The 18,940-nt window shown below is 42.0% G+C and overlaps 2 protein-coding genes across 3 annotated transcripts; one reads left to right on the forward strand and one right to left on the reverse strand.

Moving 5' to 3' along the window:
- Window positions 1-9,995: 9,995 nt before the first annotated feature.
- LOC115669883 (THO complex subunit 3) lies at window positions 9,996-14,626 on the forward strand. 2 transcript variants are annotated; one of them, XM_056321373.1, is made up of 12 exons: window positions 9,996-10,206; window positions 10,309-10,404; window positions 11,012-11,141; window positions 11,554-11,645; window positions 11,805-11,873; window positions 12,338-12,395; window positions 12,530-12,629; window positions 13,365-13,451; window positions 13,548-13,626; window positions 13,944-14,076; window positions 14,170-14,222; window positions 14,253-14,626. In XM_056321373.1, the coding sequence occupies exons 1-11, from the start codon at window positions 10,111-10,113 to the stop codon at window positions 14,202-14,204; spliced, it is 975 nt and encodes a 324-aa protein (XP_056177348.1). In that variant the 5' UTR covers window positions 9,996-10,110; the 3' UTR covers window positions 14,205-14,222; window positions 14,253-14,626. The 2 variants fall into 2 exon arrangements, with proteins under 2 accessions (XP_056177348.1, XP_030446900.1); XM_030591040.2 differs by having other exon boundaries at window positions 9,997-10,206; window positions 14,170-14,626.
- Window positions 14,627-15,270: 644 nt separating this feature from the next.
- LOC115669885 (uncharacterized) lies at window positions 15,271-16,111 on the reverse strand. Its single transcript, XM_030591043.2, has one exon. The coding sequence runs from the start codon at window positions 15,975-15,977 to the stop codon at window positions 15,291-15,293; it is 687 nt and encodes a 228-aa protein (XP_030446903.1). The 5' UTR covers window positions 15,978-16,111; the 3' UTR covers window positions 15,271-15,290.
- Between the last annotated feature and the right edge of the window lie 2,829 nt (window positions 16,112-18,940).

Below are 18,940 nucleotides of genomic sequence, written 5' to 3' on the forward strand. Positions count from 1 at the left end.
AGAGAGAGAGAGAGAGAGAGAGATCGCTTTCGCTTTGGTCATTAGTAGCGTTTTGTTCTCTCCCAGATTTACCGCCAGATCTCTCGTTGGACCCGAGGGGGGGGGGGGGGGGGGAACGGCCTCCGGCCTTCGTGACCGTCGGATGAAAAATCGAGTAAACCCCCACCATTCACGACCGTCGGATGGGAAAAATAAATAAATCTCGCACGTTAATTGGCCTAATCCCCTAAAAAAAAATCCAAACTTTAGTTCAAGTCCCAATTCTATCCCGACCCTTTTTTTGTCTCTGAAAAATTCCCAAACTTTAGGTCCAGTTCCAAATCTGCCCCGAATTTTGTTTTGCATAAAAAATGTCAACAAAATTCAATTTATTTTCAAAAACATAAATGTGATACAATCTCAACTTGACGTGGCACTTCCACGTCGATAATAAATCAACATTAACAAAGTAATGGGGCTTTTTTTAGACAAAAAAAATTTCTGGGCAAATTTGGACTGAACCTAAAAATTGTGTTTTTTGGTGGATTTGTTATCGTCCCTAACTTTCATATTCTAGATCGGTTAATAATTGTTATTGGGTTGGATTTATTATCGAAGTGGAAATGCGACGTCGGCCTATACCTATCGCCCCATTACTTTACTGATGTTGATTTGTTATCGACGTCGAAGTACCGCGTCAAGTTGAGACTGGATCACGGATGTATAATTTTGAAAATAAATAAAATTTGTTGATTTTTTTTTACCCAAAACAAAATTTGGGGCAGATTTGGGACTGAAATTAAAGTTTGGGATTTTTTCTGAGACAAAAAAAATGTTTGGGGCATATTTGGGACTAAATCTAAAGTTTGAGGTTTTTTCTTAGACAAAAAAAACTTTGAGGTAGATTTGGAATTTAACCTAAAGTTTGGGTTTTTTTTTGGAATTCACCACACGTTAATTATAACATTTTATTTCAATACCATGAAAAACCCCAAATTGATACACCTATGATAAATTTACCAAAAACTAATTTTTTGACCACAAAAAACCTAAAACTGGTACATTTATGATAAATTCACCATTCGTTAAATTAAAATTAATACAAAAAAAAACACAAACTAGTATACCCAAGACAAACGGAGGGTAAAACCCCAAACTGATATATTCGTCAACTGTCATGTGTCATTTAACTAAGCAATTTGACAGTAAAATTTAACGAAAACTAACAGATGATAAATTTGTCATGAGTATACCAGTTTGATGTTTTTTGTGGTCAAAAAATTAGTTTTGGATAAATTTATCATAGATATACCAGTTTAAGATTTTTCGTGTTAATAATTCTAAATTTTTAAAATTACGAGAAGATGTAAGGAGCTACGGCTCCATCCATCAATGCAAGCCTTGTTCTTCGATCGACGTGGATCCCACGCGAGACCCGTCGAATTTTTAAGGGCTATAAGGAAGCATCTCCAGCGCTCCGTGCTCGCGACGCGAACCCGATACCCAATTTGAACCGTTGGATGAGGTGAGATCCGTCGAATCGGAGGGCTCGGATCGCTCCGTCTGCCGAGATCTACGGTAGTCAAAGTCTTCGGACAAGATTTGTGGATTGTCGTTCTTTATTCTCGAACAGATTTGCAGATTCCATTTTTTTTTCCTCTGTCTGAGCAGAAACAGATAAGAGTGATTCCGGTGGCGTCGTGTTAGTCAAACTCAAACACTGACCACCCTCCCTCTCTTAGAGCTTGAATTATATTTTATTGGTCAAGGCATGTTTTGTTTTTGCGCATAGAGCTTGAATATTCCAGCTTGTACCAATTTTTTTTTTTGTTTCGACCGAGGCCGGGTGGTGGTCAGGTCAGCTCTTCGCGAAAACTCGACTGGTCCGATGCATATTCCCCCCGTATTGACCCGATTCGTTTGGGATTTTTACATTTGAAGTGCTCCCGGCAGAACTTGAACTCCAGACTACGAAAAGAGGAGAAAAACTCTCTTGCCGTCTAAGGCAGCACCTGGTGATCAGGCTTGTACGTTTTACTTCGATCGCAATAAGGAATTTCATGACAATTCTAAATTATAGTTTGCATGAAGGTTTACAAATTATGGGCATTATGTTAAGAGCATATCTTATTTGGTTACTCGATAGTTTTTCAAAAGACAGATGAATAAAATTCTTATAACATGACCTTCCAGGGGTTAGCATATTTAGTTGGGCGTCGGGGACATTTTCAACTTGGAAACCGGAGATGATTTGTACGAATCGCGGCAATTGTACACAGGCTGCTTTAAGTCGCCACTTGCACGGGATAATTGCCCGGACTTACCCGATACGGAACTTGCAGGGCGTTCCACGGGCGGTACGTAGGCAGTCGAGCGTCTACTTTCATGACTCGAGATCATAATAAAAAGATATCTTTATAAGGGAAAATTCCAAAGAAAGACTCGAAGCGAAATTGCTTTTCCAAAAAACGGGATTTAAGCGGATTTTGTCACAAATAAGGATTACAAAATATTTTGTAAACTTTCAGATTGTCCGACTTCTATACTTTTCATCCTAACATTATAGAAACACAATCTCATAATTCTATTTACTATGAAGAAATTACAACACGCGAGGCAAAAAAGTAGAGACCAAGCTGTGTGCGAAACGACAGTCAAAGCACTAAAGAAAAAGAGGGAGGTGCGCCACAAAGTACGCATCGGAAACACGCAATAGGCGCCGACACCAATTCCCTTTTCTCACTTCTTTTTTTTTTCCCTTTTTATTTATTCTTTTGTTTGCAAAGAATAGCATAATTAATATAGCCCGTCCAAAACTAAGGTCAACAGTCCATACACTAAAAAAAAAATATTCACTTTGCATCGGCCGAAGAAACAGAAAAATGCGATTCACATTATCCTTTTTTTTCGAAAAAAAAGGATAATGTGAGAGGAAAATAATATTTTTTTTTGCTATTTAATTTCTCGTGATCGCGCCGAGAGGAAACCTCCGAGACATGGCTCGGTAGTTGTTACTTTATTTTCGAGGGACCTATTAATTTTTAGGGCTCGTTGCTAGAACGGCGTCATTTGGTCCCGGGCGGAATGATGGAGGGACCAAAATTAAAGATCTCGAGAGGGGTCTTTTTGCAAAATATCCATGCGGATTTATTTGTTCCTTTTTTATTTTATTGTTTATATTAGTTTATTTGTATTTTCTGCATTATGTACGATCATCGACCTACGGTCCAAAAATGAGGAAAAAAAAAGTCATTGGCAATTTCGTCGTGTAAGCGGTCAAGGTGGTCTTTTTCTTTTCCTGGCCAAAGTCAAGAAGGTCTTGTTAAGAAATTACAAAAAAATTACAATAAAGAAGGTATAAATATGGAATATAGTTAAAAAAAAAAGGGGCATAAATTCAAAGAGAGAGGGCCTTTTTTTTTTTTTTTTCGCGCCTAATCAGCACTCACATCTTGGTCACGAGTCAGAGGGGGGATTTCTCGGTGAGCTCGAGTCAGCTGGACCGAGCGGATCGCGATCGCCGACCCTTGTGGGTCACACGTGATCCCCAGATCTAGGTCTTGCAAGATTGACGGATCCATGCATCGAGAGTCCGCCAGGCCCCAATTTGAGGTAATCATCCCCCCTCCCAAAACAAAAAATAAAATTAGCACTCACATCTCGGTCGTGAGTTAGAGGGGGGATTTCTCGGTTAGCTCGAGTCCGCTATATCGGGCAAATCGCGACCACCGACCTTGTGGGTCCCATGCGAGGCCCACATTTGGGTCCCAAAAGATCAATGGTTCCATAAGCCGAGAGTCTGTTGGGCACCCGATTCGAGGCAAGTAACCCCCGATCGATGGTTCCATGCACCGAGCGTCTATCGGGCCCAATCACATCTCGATTGCAAGCCAGAGGGGGGATTTCTCGGTCAGCTCGATTCCGTTGGACCGGGCGGATCGCAACCGCCGACCTCGTGGGCCCCACGCAAGCCCCACATTCAGGTCCCACAAAGATCTAACGGTTCCATGCGCCGAGAGTCCGCCGACCCCCAATTTGAGGGCCCTTTTTTGCTAGAGATTATATTGATGAAGTATACTTATGGAGATTAGAGATTTCATTATCAGAAAAAATCGTTGGAGATATTATCAGACATTAGGGACATTATTTCATAATTCGTGATTCTTTAACATAGCTAATAACCTCTCCTATGCATATCGTCCGAGTATAAATATACTTTTCTAATAATTTGTAAAGTCAAGTCGGTTGAGTAAAGATGTAGTCTTTACTCAATTCTCTCTCTCCCGTTCTCTCGAAGATCCTAGAATTTATAATAATTTCTAATAATTTATATTTCTATGATCTAGCCAAGAGACTCCCAATTTGACCTCGCTTCCGGACGAGCGGTGTGGGATGCGAATTTAATGAAATTGTCGTCTTCGGACAGGGAAAAGAATCTCGTCCTCTGCAGAAAACTTTGGAGTCTTTCCGCAAGGCAACAAAAGCCAGCATGATAGTCCCAATCACACCTACGCCTGTCTTTTACTGTCAAAGAAGGAAAAACAAAGAAGCCGCAACGATCCAACCGAACAGACAACGCGACGCGTAACGTGTGGTCGCTGCACAGCCTTTGTCTTGGACACATCGATGCAAAACGATACGATGAAAGGCCCGAGAGCGAGAGGGACGGGTCGTGAAGTTCTTTCTGCCCTCCTCTCTCCAACACCCATCTCTCTCTCTCTCTCTCTCAGTGTCTTCAATTTGTTTTGGCCCTTTTTTGAATTTCTTCTTCTTCTTCCTCTCCTTTCTTTTTTTTTTTGGGCATTTTGGAAATACGCTCGGATTTTAATAACGGAGTTCGAGTCGAGATACGTTCGGTTTTATGTAGGGCCGTGTGATGGGGGCTCGTTAACGAGGCCCCCCCGTGTTGGTAGTCACGTGGGTTGGACCGGTAAAATTGTTCACGTGCGACTTTTACCACACTGATAGCGAATTTACCGATCGCTCTGCCAAATGGGACTGTCGATAGCTGGATACGAATTTGGGCGGCGGTGTGCGGAGAGTTCGAACCTTACCGGGCAACCCGCTTTGGCTTTTTGCTTTTTTTTTTTTTATTGTGTTTGCTGTATTTGCCATTCGAATTTCGTCAATTTTTTTGAGCCCCAAGATATTTTTTGTTCGAGAGAAATACATGGAGACCAAGGTCTCTCATCCTCGCCTCCTTAGTGTTCGATTATTCGGTTAAGAATTAACCTCATCGAAAAAAGGGAGCCGAAGCTCCTACACGGGGCCTCTGCGTCCCGTTCGTTTGCATTGCAGTGACGACGGGCTCCGCAGATGCGTTCCTTATTTTAACGTGCCGGTACTCGCACGTCTTGCATCCAGTTTCCCTAAGAAGTGAGAATACCCTCTCTTTGTTTTACACCATGGGGATCTCGAGATCCAGACGAGAATGAAGCAGATTTTGGACTTACTTAGGTCCAAACGAGTCACGAGAATATTACTAAAAAAAAAAGAGAAAAAAGGAAAAAAAGAAAAAAACAAAGAGAGGAAAAGCGACTAAGTATTGACGTGCACGAAAACAAGACAGCTAAAGAAAATCGCACATGAGATGGTTTGGTGGTCATGGGCAAATCGGTAAGGCCCGCTGTGCCCCACGCCATGATGCGCGCGTTTCGCGGTTTGGCGTTTTGGGTTTCTTCTACCTTACCTTCACCGGCGGGAGAGATCTTCTCCTTACTTTTGGTCATGCGCAAAATTGAGGTTTCGAGGAATTTGACTTATGCGCATAATCAAAATGCTTGATCACACACATCGATGGCGGCTTCTATGACTTCTTGACCGGTTCATTAGTGTTGCGACGACATCCAACGTCGTAGACGACGACTCCCGTTGCTGTCCAATCTAATAAGCACCGCTAGCACTACTGCTCCTAGTGATGAAAGAACATCCTCCTTTTTGTGTCGAATCCGAACGCTTGTTATCGTAGCCCGTTCTACCAGAATGGCCCGCGATCGATTCTCTGTAACTCGGCCACTCGATTCCTCTTCCTCAATATCCTAGTGTCCTCTTCAAAGCGGAAAAATCTCTTTTAAAACGAATATCTTCCGGCCGTAGAAAATCTAATCGTATGTTTGATGCAATCCGACAGAAGCCTGTCACGGAACTTAATATTTGAAATTCATTAAATCTTTCTCGTCGCGCCTAATTGTTTTTTTCTTTTAACACGGAACGTTTGCAGAGCACACTGGTGAAGATCATGTAGGAAGAAATCATCATACGGGCGTAGCATGTGTACTGAACTAAATTTGGACCATCGAAAGTAGCGGGTCTGGTCCGAATTCGATTCGGTACAAGTTAATGAGCTGGTTGATCGAGAAGGGTGTATGATGTATCTATGGAGTTTTAAGAAGGGGGAACAACAAAGAGACAAAACAGGGCGATCGCTTCAATGCTATTTGTCTTGTCTTTGCACAGAGAGATGAACCCAACTGCTTAGTTGACTACACGGGGCATGCAAAGGTCGTCGTATAATAATCAACGGTTGGATTTGTTTTGTTTTCTTGCCCTTTCTTTGTTGGCTTGTGGGAAGTGGTAGCTGGATACCTTGTGTCACGTTTGACTAAGGGCCATTAAATGAGCGAGCCGGATCAGATTTGAGTCGGATCGAAAATGGTTAGATCCAGATCGATCGATTTAACCCGTTTTGACCGATTAATTTATATGTAATACAAATTCGGTGATCCATACACAACCCAATCCACGTTACTAAAAACACATTGATATAAAAAAAAAAATAACTTTTATGTTATGCTTGCAGTGTATACACGATAAAATTTTTCAGTAGTTTTATAATGTTCCCAATAAGATTTTCAACGTGTTTGCAACTTTTTATCGCAAAATTTTCGAGCTTCCCAATAAAATATATGACATCTCTTAAACTCAATAAATCAATAAATATTGACATGCAAAATCATATACTAGTTTTCACGATTTTCTAAACTCGAAAGATCATAAATCTTTTACTATTTATTAATTTTGAAAAGAAGAAGAAGATCATAAGGAGAAGATAAAGACAGAAAATAAGTTGCCCCACTCGAAAATCCCTAACCTGAACCCCGAAGACAAGTGAAGAGGGGTTGTAGGATGGATTGAGCTTTAGGCCCATTAAAACCCACGTTTTATTGGACTTCGTTACTCAAGCCTATATCAATCCATCTAGCAAATTTTAGCTAACCAATATATGACCCAATCTATCGTATATGCGTTAATAAATGGGTCTTCAACCCATTTTGACACCTCTACTCGTACCTTAGTCAATTGGATTCCCCGACATGTTTCAAAGTGCGTATTAGGCTTTTACAATCTTAATTTTCACATGTTTGCACGAGCCCACGCACTCCTAAGAAGGGGCAACACCAGCAGATTGAAACGGGGTCACGATTCGTCTTGTATATGGTTTTGGGATGTATAATGTGGATGGCCTCGATACGTAGAACGATAATAGAAACACAAAAGGGAACACTCCTCGCCAAAAAAGCCTAGCTACTTTTTTATGTATAGGGTACGAGTCGGGGTGGGTTTCTTGTGGCTTAACACGGGGATTCGATTGAAGGTATTTGCCAACTCGGATCTAATTTGGCTGTTTAAACCGAGTTTATGTGCACCATGAAGCAAATAAGTAAGCAGCAAATGGGCCTGCCAACCGTGAAACTGTCAAATTAGACCATGCCTTAGTTTTTGTTTGTGTTAATACCACGAAAAACCCCAAACTGGTACACCTGTGACAAATTTACCCCGAACTATTTTTTTGATCACAAAAAACCCCAAACCGGTATACTTGTGACAATTTTACCCCGAACTATTTATTTGACCACCAAAAATCCTACACTGGTACACCTGTGACAATTTTACCCCCGAACTAATTTTTTGGTACACATGTCAATTACCACTTGTCATTAAACTTCGCAATTTGACAGTAAAATTTAACGGAAACTAACGGAGGGTAAATTTGTCACGGGTGTACCAGTTTGGGGTTTTTAGTGGCCAAAAAATTAGTTCGGGGGTAAAATTATCACAGGTATACCAGTGGGGGGTTTTTTATGGTCAAAAAAATAGTTCGGGGTAAAATTGTCACAGATGTACCAGTTTAGGGTTTTTTGTGGTCAAAAAAATAGTTTGGGGTAAATTTGTCACGAATATACCAGTTTGGGGTTTTTCATGGTATTAACCCTTTTTGTTTCGACCTCCTTCTGGATTAACTATGTTTCTTGTGAGTTACAAAATGGCACATTTCGATGTTTTGGAATGGAGTTTGTTCGATAGCATAATTATACTTAACATAGGCTAAGACGCTATCTTGGACGTTCAGAAAATAAGGGCTTATCCCAACCAAACTCATAAACTTTACCCACGGTGACACCAACTCCCAAATTTTCAAGCGATTGACCAAGACCTTTCGACTCGTGCTAGTTACCCCAAAATACATTCCATTAGAATTCTGTCGGCAATGGTCATAAGTTATGGCCAACGGATGTGCCGTGGCCTGTTCATAGCCCGCCTTCTCCTTAAAATGATGATCTTGAGGGGAAAGAAAGGTTGCATTCTAGCGCACGTTCAGCTCGAAACATCGGCGTCCGAGGAATTTGGGGCAAAGACAAAAATGACGCGATTCGAAGTTGTCTCCTTAGATTTGGAGGTGATGCCTCCACCGGGTTAGGTGGAGCTCGATGCGGCATCGAACTCGACAAGAGAGATACAAAAAAATAAACAGAGAGATAAAGAATTAGGGTCCGTCGTTGTGGCAGTGCGAGCGAGAGTGGCACGGGGGGCTCAAAGACGGGGGATGGCGGGCGGAGGCGGTGTGGGGCAGCAATGACCGACGGCGGGGGTGATGGTGGGTGGAAGAAACTAAAGTTAACCTTTGTTGGCTTTGGGAAGAGTAATAGGCATTAGAATTGGGTTAGTTCAAAAAAAAAAAAAACACAAACTTTATCTTGAGTGACAATTCTGGCCCGAACTTTTTTTTGTCTCAATAAAAAGCATCAACTTTTACTCGAGTCTCAAATTTGACCTTCGTGATGTAAAATTTTCAAATTGTTCGGGTCAGATTTTGGATTTAAGTGAAAGTTTGTGATTTTTATAAGATAAAAAAAAGTTTAGGTCAGAATCATCACTGGAGATAAAGTTTGTGCTTTTTTTTTTTTTTGAATTAAACCCGTTAGAACTGGGAAGAAGAAGGGTTTTTGTTGCATCGAGGGAAGGACAATATCCATCTTTTTGGTTGCGAAGTTTTGTGGGAGGATGCAAAGTGGTATTTTGAGAATTAGAGGATGCAAAGTGGCATTGATGTCAAAAGTAAGGAGGTCTTTTTTTTTTTTTTTTTACAAAAGCAGAAAAGTGCTTAGAACAAATATATTCATTTACCTTTATTGAATTTTCTTTCCTACCCCATTTCCTCCCTTCCCAAGCATAGCATCAACTCAAAATCAAATCAATGCTACACGAATTAAGAATTCATAAGAAATTTTTACTAAATGATGGGGGTCAACCCATGTGGCGTATGCTACGTCATCAAGTACGCATACGACAGGCAATAACGATACATAGAAAAGAATGGAAAATAAAAGTTGGGTAAGTTTCGAGCAAAGTTTCATTTATTTTGAGGAAAATAAATGATTCGGAAAATATTTCCTTAAAAACAATTGCTCGTGTTACTTATAAAAACGAACGAACGAATTGTTTTTTTTTGTATCGTCAACGAAAATATTTAGAAATAGATTGTTATTCGTATTGTAACGAAAATATTTTTCATTAACTAATCATGTCAAGCGACACAAATGATCGTTTTCATGAAAATATTTTTCAAACGATTTATTTTTTCGCGGAAAACAAACGGAGCCAAATGTGTCGCGAAGAAATGTTACGAGATTTTTAATGATATTATTAATCCTAAAAAACAATATAGAATGGGTTGGGACACAGCTCCAATAAATAAGATAACGAGCCAAAACCCAAGAAATTTGTGGGCCCATTGGGTTAAACATCATCTTTCTTCCTCTTCTGCGCAGCACAAAGCAACGCGAGTCGCGCCTTCGCAAAAAGCTTCCGTTCGATTCCAGTCGGCAAAGAGTTCCGTCGCGGTTGCCGAGCATGGCGGAGGTGGTGCAGCAGGAGGAGGAGGCGGCGGCGGTGGCGATCCCCTACAAGAACCTCCACAGCAGAGAGTACCAAGGTCACAAGAAGAAGGCACGTTGCTTCTCTCTCTCTCTCTCCACCCTTTCGCTTTCGCCGCGTGCGCTCGTATCCTTTTTTCGAGCATTGCTCGGTTGAACAAATGGGGAACGGCAGGTGCATTCGGTGGCCTGGAACTGCGCGGGGACGAAGCTCGCGTCCGGCTCCGTCGATCAGACGGCTCGGGTCTGGCACATCGAGCCTCACGGTCACGTGAGTCCCCTCTTGCCGATTCTTGTCTGATTCCGTCGTTGGTTCCCGCTTCGTTGATCTGGAAGAGCTGTTCTAGAGCTACATGCCTAGGGTTACATGTACATGCTTTTGAATTTTCCTTGTTGGTTTTTTGGGTAGAAGTGGTGATGGGCTGGGACTGTGGGGGTACAGTGGAGTTAGGGTTGTTTCGGAAGGACCAGCGTGTAGCGCAAATAGAGAAGCTTGAACGATCGTGCCGATGCTTTCGCCTTCTTTGCAGGCAAGCTTCAATTTTGTGAACACCCTTTTAACCGAAGTGGTGAAATGAATGATTGGGTCTTTCTTTAGATAAAGAAGAAATGAATCAGTAATTTGTTAGTTACGCCACGCTATAGGATGCTCGAATTGGAGCCGTAAGACTTTCCAATCATTCATTGCGAGATTTTGCTCCTGATGGGTCGAGGAAACCGGTCTTGGCTTGCGGTAGGATTGAAGAGGACTGGGGGTTAGGGGCAGGAGCGGATTTTTGTATGTGGCGTTTTATTTGCTGAAGTGTCGCGTTGCGGCATTTAGTTGCTAGAAGCGACTATGAAGAATGTTTACTTGCCACGTCGAATTGGGCTTACAGGGTAAGGTTAAAGATGTTGAATTGAAAGGGCACACTGACAGCGTGGATCAGCTATGTTGGGATCCGAAGCATTCGGATTTAATTGCAACAGCATCAGGTGACAAGACTGTGCGGCTGTGGGATGCGCGAAGTAAGTGAATGCACCATCTTCATTTCATTGTTACTTTCTAGTTCTTTTGAAATTTTACCTTCATTTGGCTTGGGTGGATGAGCACAACTGACTGCGAATTGACCTCTTATGTCCCAGTATTGTTGGTTATTATCAATTAGCGAGAATCTTTTTTTTCTATGATAGAAACAGTTTTCTGTTTGGAATTTTATACATGGTGAAGTCTTTGTATAGGGGTGGTGCCCCCTTGGTACATTTCCTCAATAGAGTTTGTTTATCCTTCAAAAGAATACTTCACAATGTCATCGCTTTATTCCAAATCTACATCTTTCGATTTTTTTATCCTGCAGACAGAAATCTGATAAATTAAGCCCGACAGTGACATGCAGAGGATATTTGATGATTTTGGTTATGTATGCTCTGGGTCACACAGGTGGAAAATGCTCACAGCAAGCAGAACTTAGTGGGGAAAACATCAACATAACCTACAAACCTGATGGAACGCACGTGGCAGTTGGCAATAGGGTATGCTCTATGTTTCTGTGACGGGTTTAAAAAGTCGTTTTGAGATAGTTCTCTCAGCAATCAATTAGAATTATTAAGGAATGATAGCTTTCTAGGAATCTTTCAGCCATCGAGATGTTCTAAAAAAATATATGACTGTGCCCAGTTTGTTCTATGTAGGATGATGAGCTAACGATTTTGGATGTTCGGAAGTTTAAGCCAATTCACAAGCGGAAGTTCAATTATGAGGTAATCCTGTTTAACAGACATAGCAAACTTTTGCAAGTCATCTACGATATATGGTTACTTTGAATGAGCTTTAGCTGTGTGGCCTTCTCATAGTGAGGTTTGAGACATGATTTGGGAAAATTCTTGGCTTATAATTTGGCCAAATATTTGATATGAGATGTGCTGGAACTCTGGTGCAGAATAACTTATATTGTTTCCCATTTTAAATGAACTGCACTTTCATTTCATCTGTTCATGAGTCCGCCACAAGAATTAAGATGAGCAGCTGACAATTTCGTTTCTGATGCTGTCTCTGTAGCTGACTTATCATATCCTCTGTTATGGATCATTTGAACTTGTCTGTAGTGAAATAAGGCCAGTTTTCCGTACCATGATCCATGACACTGATTGCGATGATATACATCTCTACTGCCCTTCACTTTGTTTGGTTGATTAGTCGACCTGACTAATCATCACTCTTCCAGGTAAATGAAATAGCATGGAACATGTCAGGAGAGATGTTCTTTTTGACGACAGGAAATGGTGCGATCATTTTTTCTCCTGTCTACTTTTTTTTTTCAACGGGCAAAAGAGCCTGTTCACCTAATAAATTTATGGTATCGACTTCTCTATGTATTTAATTATGCTATATACTGCGGCTTGTTGAACTGCCCCAGGTACTGTGGAAGTATTAGCATACCCATCCCTTCGACCTATTGACACCCTTATGGCTCACACTGCCGGGTGCTATTGTATTGCAATTGACCCAGTCGGAAGGTGCGCATAAAGCTCCTTTTTTCTGTTCAAATTGTACCACCTTTTCACTTGTAATCAATGTGCTCTTGACCTGACAAAATCTATAGATAGTCATGGTTCTTGACATCTTATTTGTGTTGGTTTAAGTTGAATTTGCATGGGTTGAGCAATATTTAAGGGACATTGATGGAAGATTAGCGTGTCTTTCCAGATGATTGAACTTTTGTGTTCACCCTAATGCTTATGTTCTTTATTGTATGTAACCTGTCTGTCACTATGGTCTAGACACCGATAAGAGCTTCATGTACCAAATATTTTCCCTTTTTAAATTGAGTGAAAGATGCTCATGTCCTCAAGTGACGTGGATACCCTCTCCTGTGGGGTTGCTTTGAAAGCTAAATTCAACCATTTTCTTCCATGAAGTGGGGTCGACAGAACTGTTAACTAAGTCAGCCTGATTATTTATGTTTGGTTCATGAACTGTATCTATTACAGGACTATTTCTTTGAGAGGTCTTACTTAATGGGTTTGGAAAATCTGATTCACTGTGGGTTTTAATTGTATCTGAAGTCTCAAAATACTGGAAGTCAATGTTCTCTGTCGTTAAAAATTTTAAGACCAGCATTTTACGAGATTATTTGTAATCATCTCACAGTTCATTTTTATGTTACCTGCCTGAAAGTGTTAACAAATAATGCCCCTGCCTATGCAGAGTCGGATGGGCATTATTCTCAAGCATCCTTTTCGTATCTGCAGGTATTTTGCTGTCGGAAGTGCAGATTCCTTAGTGAGCCTGTGGGATATCTCTGAGATGCTCTGTGTGAGGACTTTTACGAAACTTGAGTGAGTGCTCCAATCCTTTATGTTAATATTTCGTGTATTGCGTGTTATGGTCACCTGCTATCCTGTGGATAAGATTGACCCTCTTTCCTTTTGCAGATGGCCTGTAAGGACGATAAGCTTCAATCATACTGGAGACTACATTGCTTCTGCCAGTGAAGATCTGTTCATTGACATTGTATGTTTAAGTGAAACTGTCTTTTGTGGTCTACTTTTGTGCTCTCATTCTCTACCTGACTTGCAAAACTTAGGTTTTTAAAGATGAATTGGTCGATTCTTTATACATGTGGTGGGAATGGGGATTTGGATGTAAACCTAACATTAAAAATTCTACCACCAAAAAATAAGAAGTGAGTAGTTGCATGAAAGTTTCACTCTTGATTAGCATTCTCCTGCAAAAATTTTAAAAATGAATTGGTAATGAATTGAGTGTTTGCAAATAAGAAGTGTTGGTTCTTGTTAAAGAAATGACGGAATTCATGCTGCTGGAAACAGTCAAATGTTCAAACCGGACGGACAGTGCACCAAATTCCATGTCGAGCTGCAATGAACAGTGTGGAATGGAATCCTAAATACAATTTACTTGCATATGCTGGGGATGACAAAAACAAGTATCAGGCAGATGAAGGTACTACTTATGATCTTAATCTGAAGTTAGCGGTAATCTCTTTATTCTGGTGACTGGTGTTGTCTCTAATCTCTTTTTGCCCTTTTACTTCAGGTGTTTTCCGGATATTTGGATTTGAGAGTGCATGAGATTCCAGAGCACTTTTTGTAGGGGTGAAATGATTTTAAGCACAAAAGTTTCCAATCTTGTGTTCGCTTAGGATTTTGTGTACACATATTCAAAAATCTCTCATGTATGGCACAGATGGAGTTGTTTGTACGTCTTGTTTATAAAGGAAGAGCGTGTTCTTTCTTTGATCTTACTAAGAACTTATATTCTTCTTCAGAAAGGTTTTTTATATGGAGGTGGGGTTTTACGTTAAATTCATCGGAACAGGTTAGGCCATCGAGTCATAGAATTGTTGCAGAAACTCGGAAAGAAATGTTATTCAACGCGATACAGCTCTTCGGCCCTAAAATGAAATATTTTGATACAGCTCGTGTAAATAAGCACACAGGCAGTGTTGCTTCGAATCATTCTCGCCATTGGGATCTCGATCTTCAAAAGCCCTGAGAAGCGTTGTAAGAATAAGCGCACGGGCAGGCATTGCTTGGAGCAGGAGTAGCTGATTTCGCATCATCCCGAGCAACATCGGACCCAGTTGCTTCATCCCCGAGCAGATCTCAATCTTCAAAAGCCCTAAGAAGCGTTGTAAGAATAAGCACGCAGGCAGGCATTGCTTGGAGCAGGAGTAGCCCATTTCGCGTCATCCGGAGCAACATCCCGAGCAACATCGGACCCAGTTGCTTCATCCCCGAGCAGATCTCAATCTTCAAAAGCCCTAAAGAAGCGTTGTAAGAATAAGCACGCAGGCAGGCATTGCTTGGAGCAGGAGTAGCCCATTTCGCATCATCCTGAGCAGCATCGGACCCAGTTGCTTCATCCCCCGAGAGGTCTAGGAATAAGAGATGGCAAGAACAAAGCTTCACACAAATTCCGGTGGAAACATTATGCCCTCCGCCAGTCTCCGGTTCTGACGTCCTCTCCGAATAGCGTCGAAAATCTGCAAGAAAAATTAAAATGGAAACTAATTTTCTTCGTCACCCTTCTAAAAAGTGGAGCGCTTTCAATCACTGATCGAAACTGTTACCTTCCCCCTGGTTTTTCGTATTCACATGTCCGCAAAATCGCGAAATTCACTCCCGTACAAAACTCGACTCCGGCGATGGCGCGACTCAGCAAAGGATGAATTTCGAAGCAGGGGCCATCAGACCTGCAAAACAGAGGAGACACACGGTGACCACGTTCTGAGAACACCAAGTGAGCGGCCTCCACTTGATCTCGACACTGGAGCTCTTCATCCTCTTCCCGATGGTCGGCTCCTTGGACAGGTCGAAGCTCGCCCCTTTCATCCTCAGCTCCTGAACGCACCTCCCGAGCGCCCGGTTATCGTTCCTCTCCCTCTGCAGCTGCCGCGAGACCTTCCAGTACCGCCAGAGCTTCACCTGCACCAAGCCCACAAACACAAGGGAAGTGCACAGTGACAGAATGGCGGGCAACCACCACTTCTTGCAAACGCTGTGGCGGTGGTGGTCGTCAGCGGAGTTAACGGCGGACGTGTACAAGAGGGTCAGGAAGAATCCGTGAAAGATGAAGAAGGAGAAGCAGAGCTGGAAGATCTCGCGTCTCGCCGAGTCCAGCCGCCCCTCCTTGAGCGTGGCCCGGCGGCCGAAGAGGGCCTCCTCCCTCTGCCAGAGCTTGAGCAGCAGGAGGTGGCCCGGGCTCCGGGAGATCTCCATCAGCGGGTGGTGCTGGATCGCGGCGGCCAGCGCCGCGTTCGTGGCCGAGGAGGAGAGCTTCTCCAGGTGCTCCTCGTCGACGGGGATCTCGACCACATGGGCATCTTTCGTTTCGGAAGCCATGGAAAAACAAGGAAACCGAACAAACTGCGGGGATGCAGAGACGTAGCCCGTGCGCGCGGATCGAAACTAGAAAGCGCGAGAGATCGCGGCGAGCAATGAACAAGCGAATAACTTAACTTAGCGAAGAGAGAAAAAGAGCTTGAGATGGGGAGAAGAAGGTTTTGAGTGATCAGAAATGGAAGGAGAACGAGGAATATATAGAGAGAGAGAGAGACAGAGAGCGAACAGGGGATGGTGATGAACCTGCTGATGAACTCCGTCCTGTGGCGTTTCGATCGCAACGGTCATATTTTCGGCTCCCTCCGAATTAATCAATTGGATCCGGTCGGGTCAACGGTTACTCCGTTAAAGCGGGATCCGTTTGCGGCCCAACGCGTCCTTGAGAGGGCCCAATCAGAATGCGGCCCATAACAGGCCAGGCCCGTCATTGGGCCCATAATCTTTGAGTAACGTTGGAAATAATTATCCTTCGAGACGTGAAATCGAATGGGAATTTATGGCGAGATTTTGTTGATTTATTTCGTGGATCGATGTTGACGTGTTTAACATGAATCATTGACATATTTTTTGTGTTAATCACGCGTTAGCTTTCGAGCACGGGATTAATAAATCGTTTTTTTCTTCTTTTTTTTTCATTTTGAAACGAGTCGTCACCTCGAGTGGGATAAGGAAATTTTGCGAGAATCACTTTTGCTTCCTCTTAACTTGGGTTATACATGGTAAAGAACTGGACTTCAAAAGCAGCTTCCTATCCACTAGCATGCTGAGTTATGGCGACAAATTCACTATTCTCGAAGCTTCGGATCGTGAGTGGTATCAAGTAATTATGACTCAAACCGAATATTTCGTAACAGATGGGAGACCCTTATGATAAAGTTTAGAGGAGCCATTTGCCTCTCCCTACCTTTTTTACCGATTGAATTAAAACGGAAGAACCGGACTTCGAAGCTTTCAAGTTCCCTGGAGCTTTTCTATAATCGTTGTTAATTCACATGTACGTCTGCAGTCCATCACGCGATAATTCTGCGCAGAAATGAAACTCGAGAAAGTCGGCCTTGAAAAAAAAAAATGGCAATCTTCTGAAATTCGACCTGAAACGTGAGTTGCACATCATGTGAACCCTTATGGATTGATCGATTAGATTACGTCGGTCTAGTCATGCGTAAAATGCTTCGAAAAAAAATTGCAGTTACGAAGATCTATCGTCCGGTCCAAGAAACGAGAGGGGAAAAAAAGAGAAAAAACCGGCCGGTCGAACCCGGTCGGATCCCACCAGCGATGTCCCGGTTCTGGGCGCAAGAAAAGTGCACCCAAAAGCTGGGTGGGCCCCCCCACCACTCGTGGTGTAAGTGCTGACGTCACCACGAATATAGTTCGAGATTTGATCGAAGCGGCAGTTCAGTTCAATGGCCACATTCGTTGCCACGTCACCAACGCAAACCAAGGCGCTTTTGGATCCATTCGCACCCCCGAATAAAAGTTATGTCGGGTTTTAAATGGAAAATGACTCCTCCTGAAATTGATTACTTATTTTGCCCGCCACGAAAAAAAATCTAGATATAAATTATTAATGACGACGAAAACACATTTTTTTAATATTTTTTAAATTATTTATTTTTCGTGAACCAGACAAGATTTAAAAAATATAATTTGCTGCCTCGATAAATGGGTCATATTCAATTTTAATCTAGACCATCTTCATAGAGTTTGTTGCTCTACGTGTGAGAATTTTCCGTGCATTCGGTGCTCTATCGGGTCCCATAGACACGACCGTACGGGAAAATCGGGATGATTTGAACCGGTGTTCGAAAACCGATCTTGTCCGACTATTTAAACCGGATATCCAATCTCGTGTTTTGGCGATTCACCTCGATTCAATTGTATAGCGCGACTTTAGAGATCTCGGGATGGATGAATCGCGATGCATAAAATTCGGCTCGGACCACGCGACTATTCCAAAAAAAAAGATATCAGCTAGACCTTCGATATGATATTGAAAAAACAAAAACGCTGGTCTAAAAGCTCAAGATCACGACCCGAATTGTCCTTCAAGAAATCCCTAAAGAAAAATAATAAAAAAAAGAAAACAAGAACATCATGGGTGACTGGTTGACGGGAATGCAGGAAGTCAATGTGAAACGAAAGCCGCCCCCCCCCACCCTCCCTCCCCGCACCGTTAGCTCCGGTCGCCCGGTCAAGATCACAACCTGGACTGTCCTTCAAGAAATCTCTAAAGAAAAATAATAAAAAAAATTAATATCACCGAAAATCTCAAATTGATATATTATTATCAATTTATCCAAAATTAATTTTTTAACCACTAAAAACCAAAAACTGATACATTTGTGATAATTTTATCCTCCATTAATTTTCGATAAATTTTACCGTTAAATTTCTGAATTGGATGACACATGACAGTTGACGGTTGTACCAGTTTAGGGTTTTACTCTCAGTTCGTCATATGTGTTTCAATTTGTGATTTTTCGTGGTATTAATTCAATTTAACATAGGGTAAATTTGTCATTAGTATACCAGTTTGGTGTTTTTGGAGGTCGGTAAATTTGTTACAGGTGTACCAGCTTAGGATTTTTTGTTGTCAAAAAATTAGTTTGGGGTAAATTTGTCACAGATATGCTGGTTTTGATTTTTTCTTGATATTAACCCAAAAAAGGAAAAAAAAAACAAAACCGGTGGCTGGTGGACCGAACCATGGAAAGTTAATGTGAAACGAAAGCCCCCCCCTTCCCCACTCAATAGCTTTGGTTTCTTGGTCAAGCCACCTGGCTAGCACTCACACACTCACCAGCTTGTCCGGACTTTTTAAACCGGATATTCAACCTCTCCTTTTGTCAATTCACGTCAATTCAATTGTATTACGCAGCTTTAAAGATCTCGAGATGGATCAATCGCGATTCATGAAAGTTAGCTCGGACCACACAGTAACCCCATAAAAGATATCAGCT

This window comes from Syzygium oleosum, unplaced genomic scaffold (assembly GCF_021117445.2).
Source record: "Syzygium oleosum isolate NSW1041296 unplaced genomic scaffold, Sole_v2.1 Sole_v2.22, whole genome shotgun sequence".
Classification (NCBI taxonomy): domain Eukaryota; kingdom Viridiplantae; phylum Streptophyta; class Magnoliopsida; order Myrtales; family Myrtaceae; genus Syzygium; species Syzygium oleosum.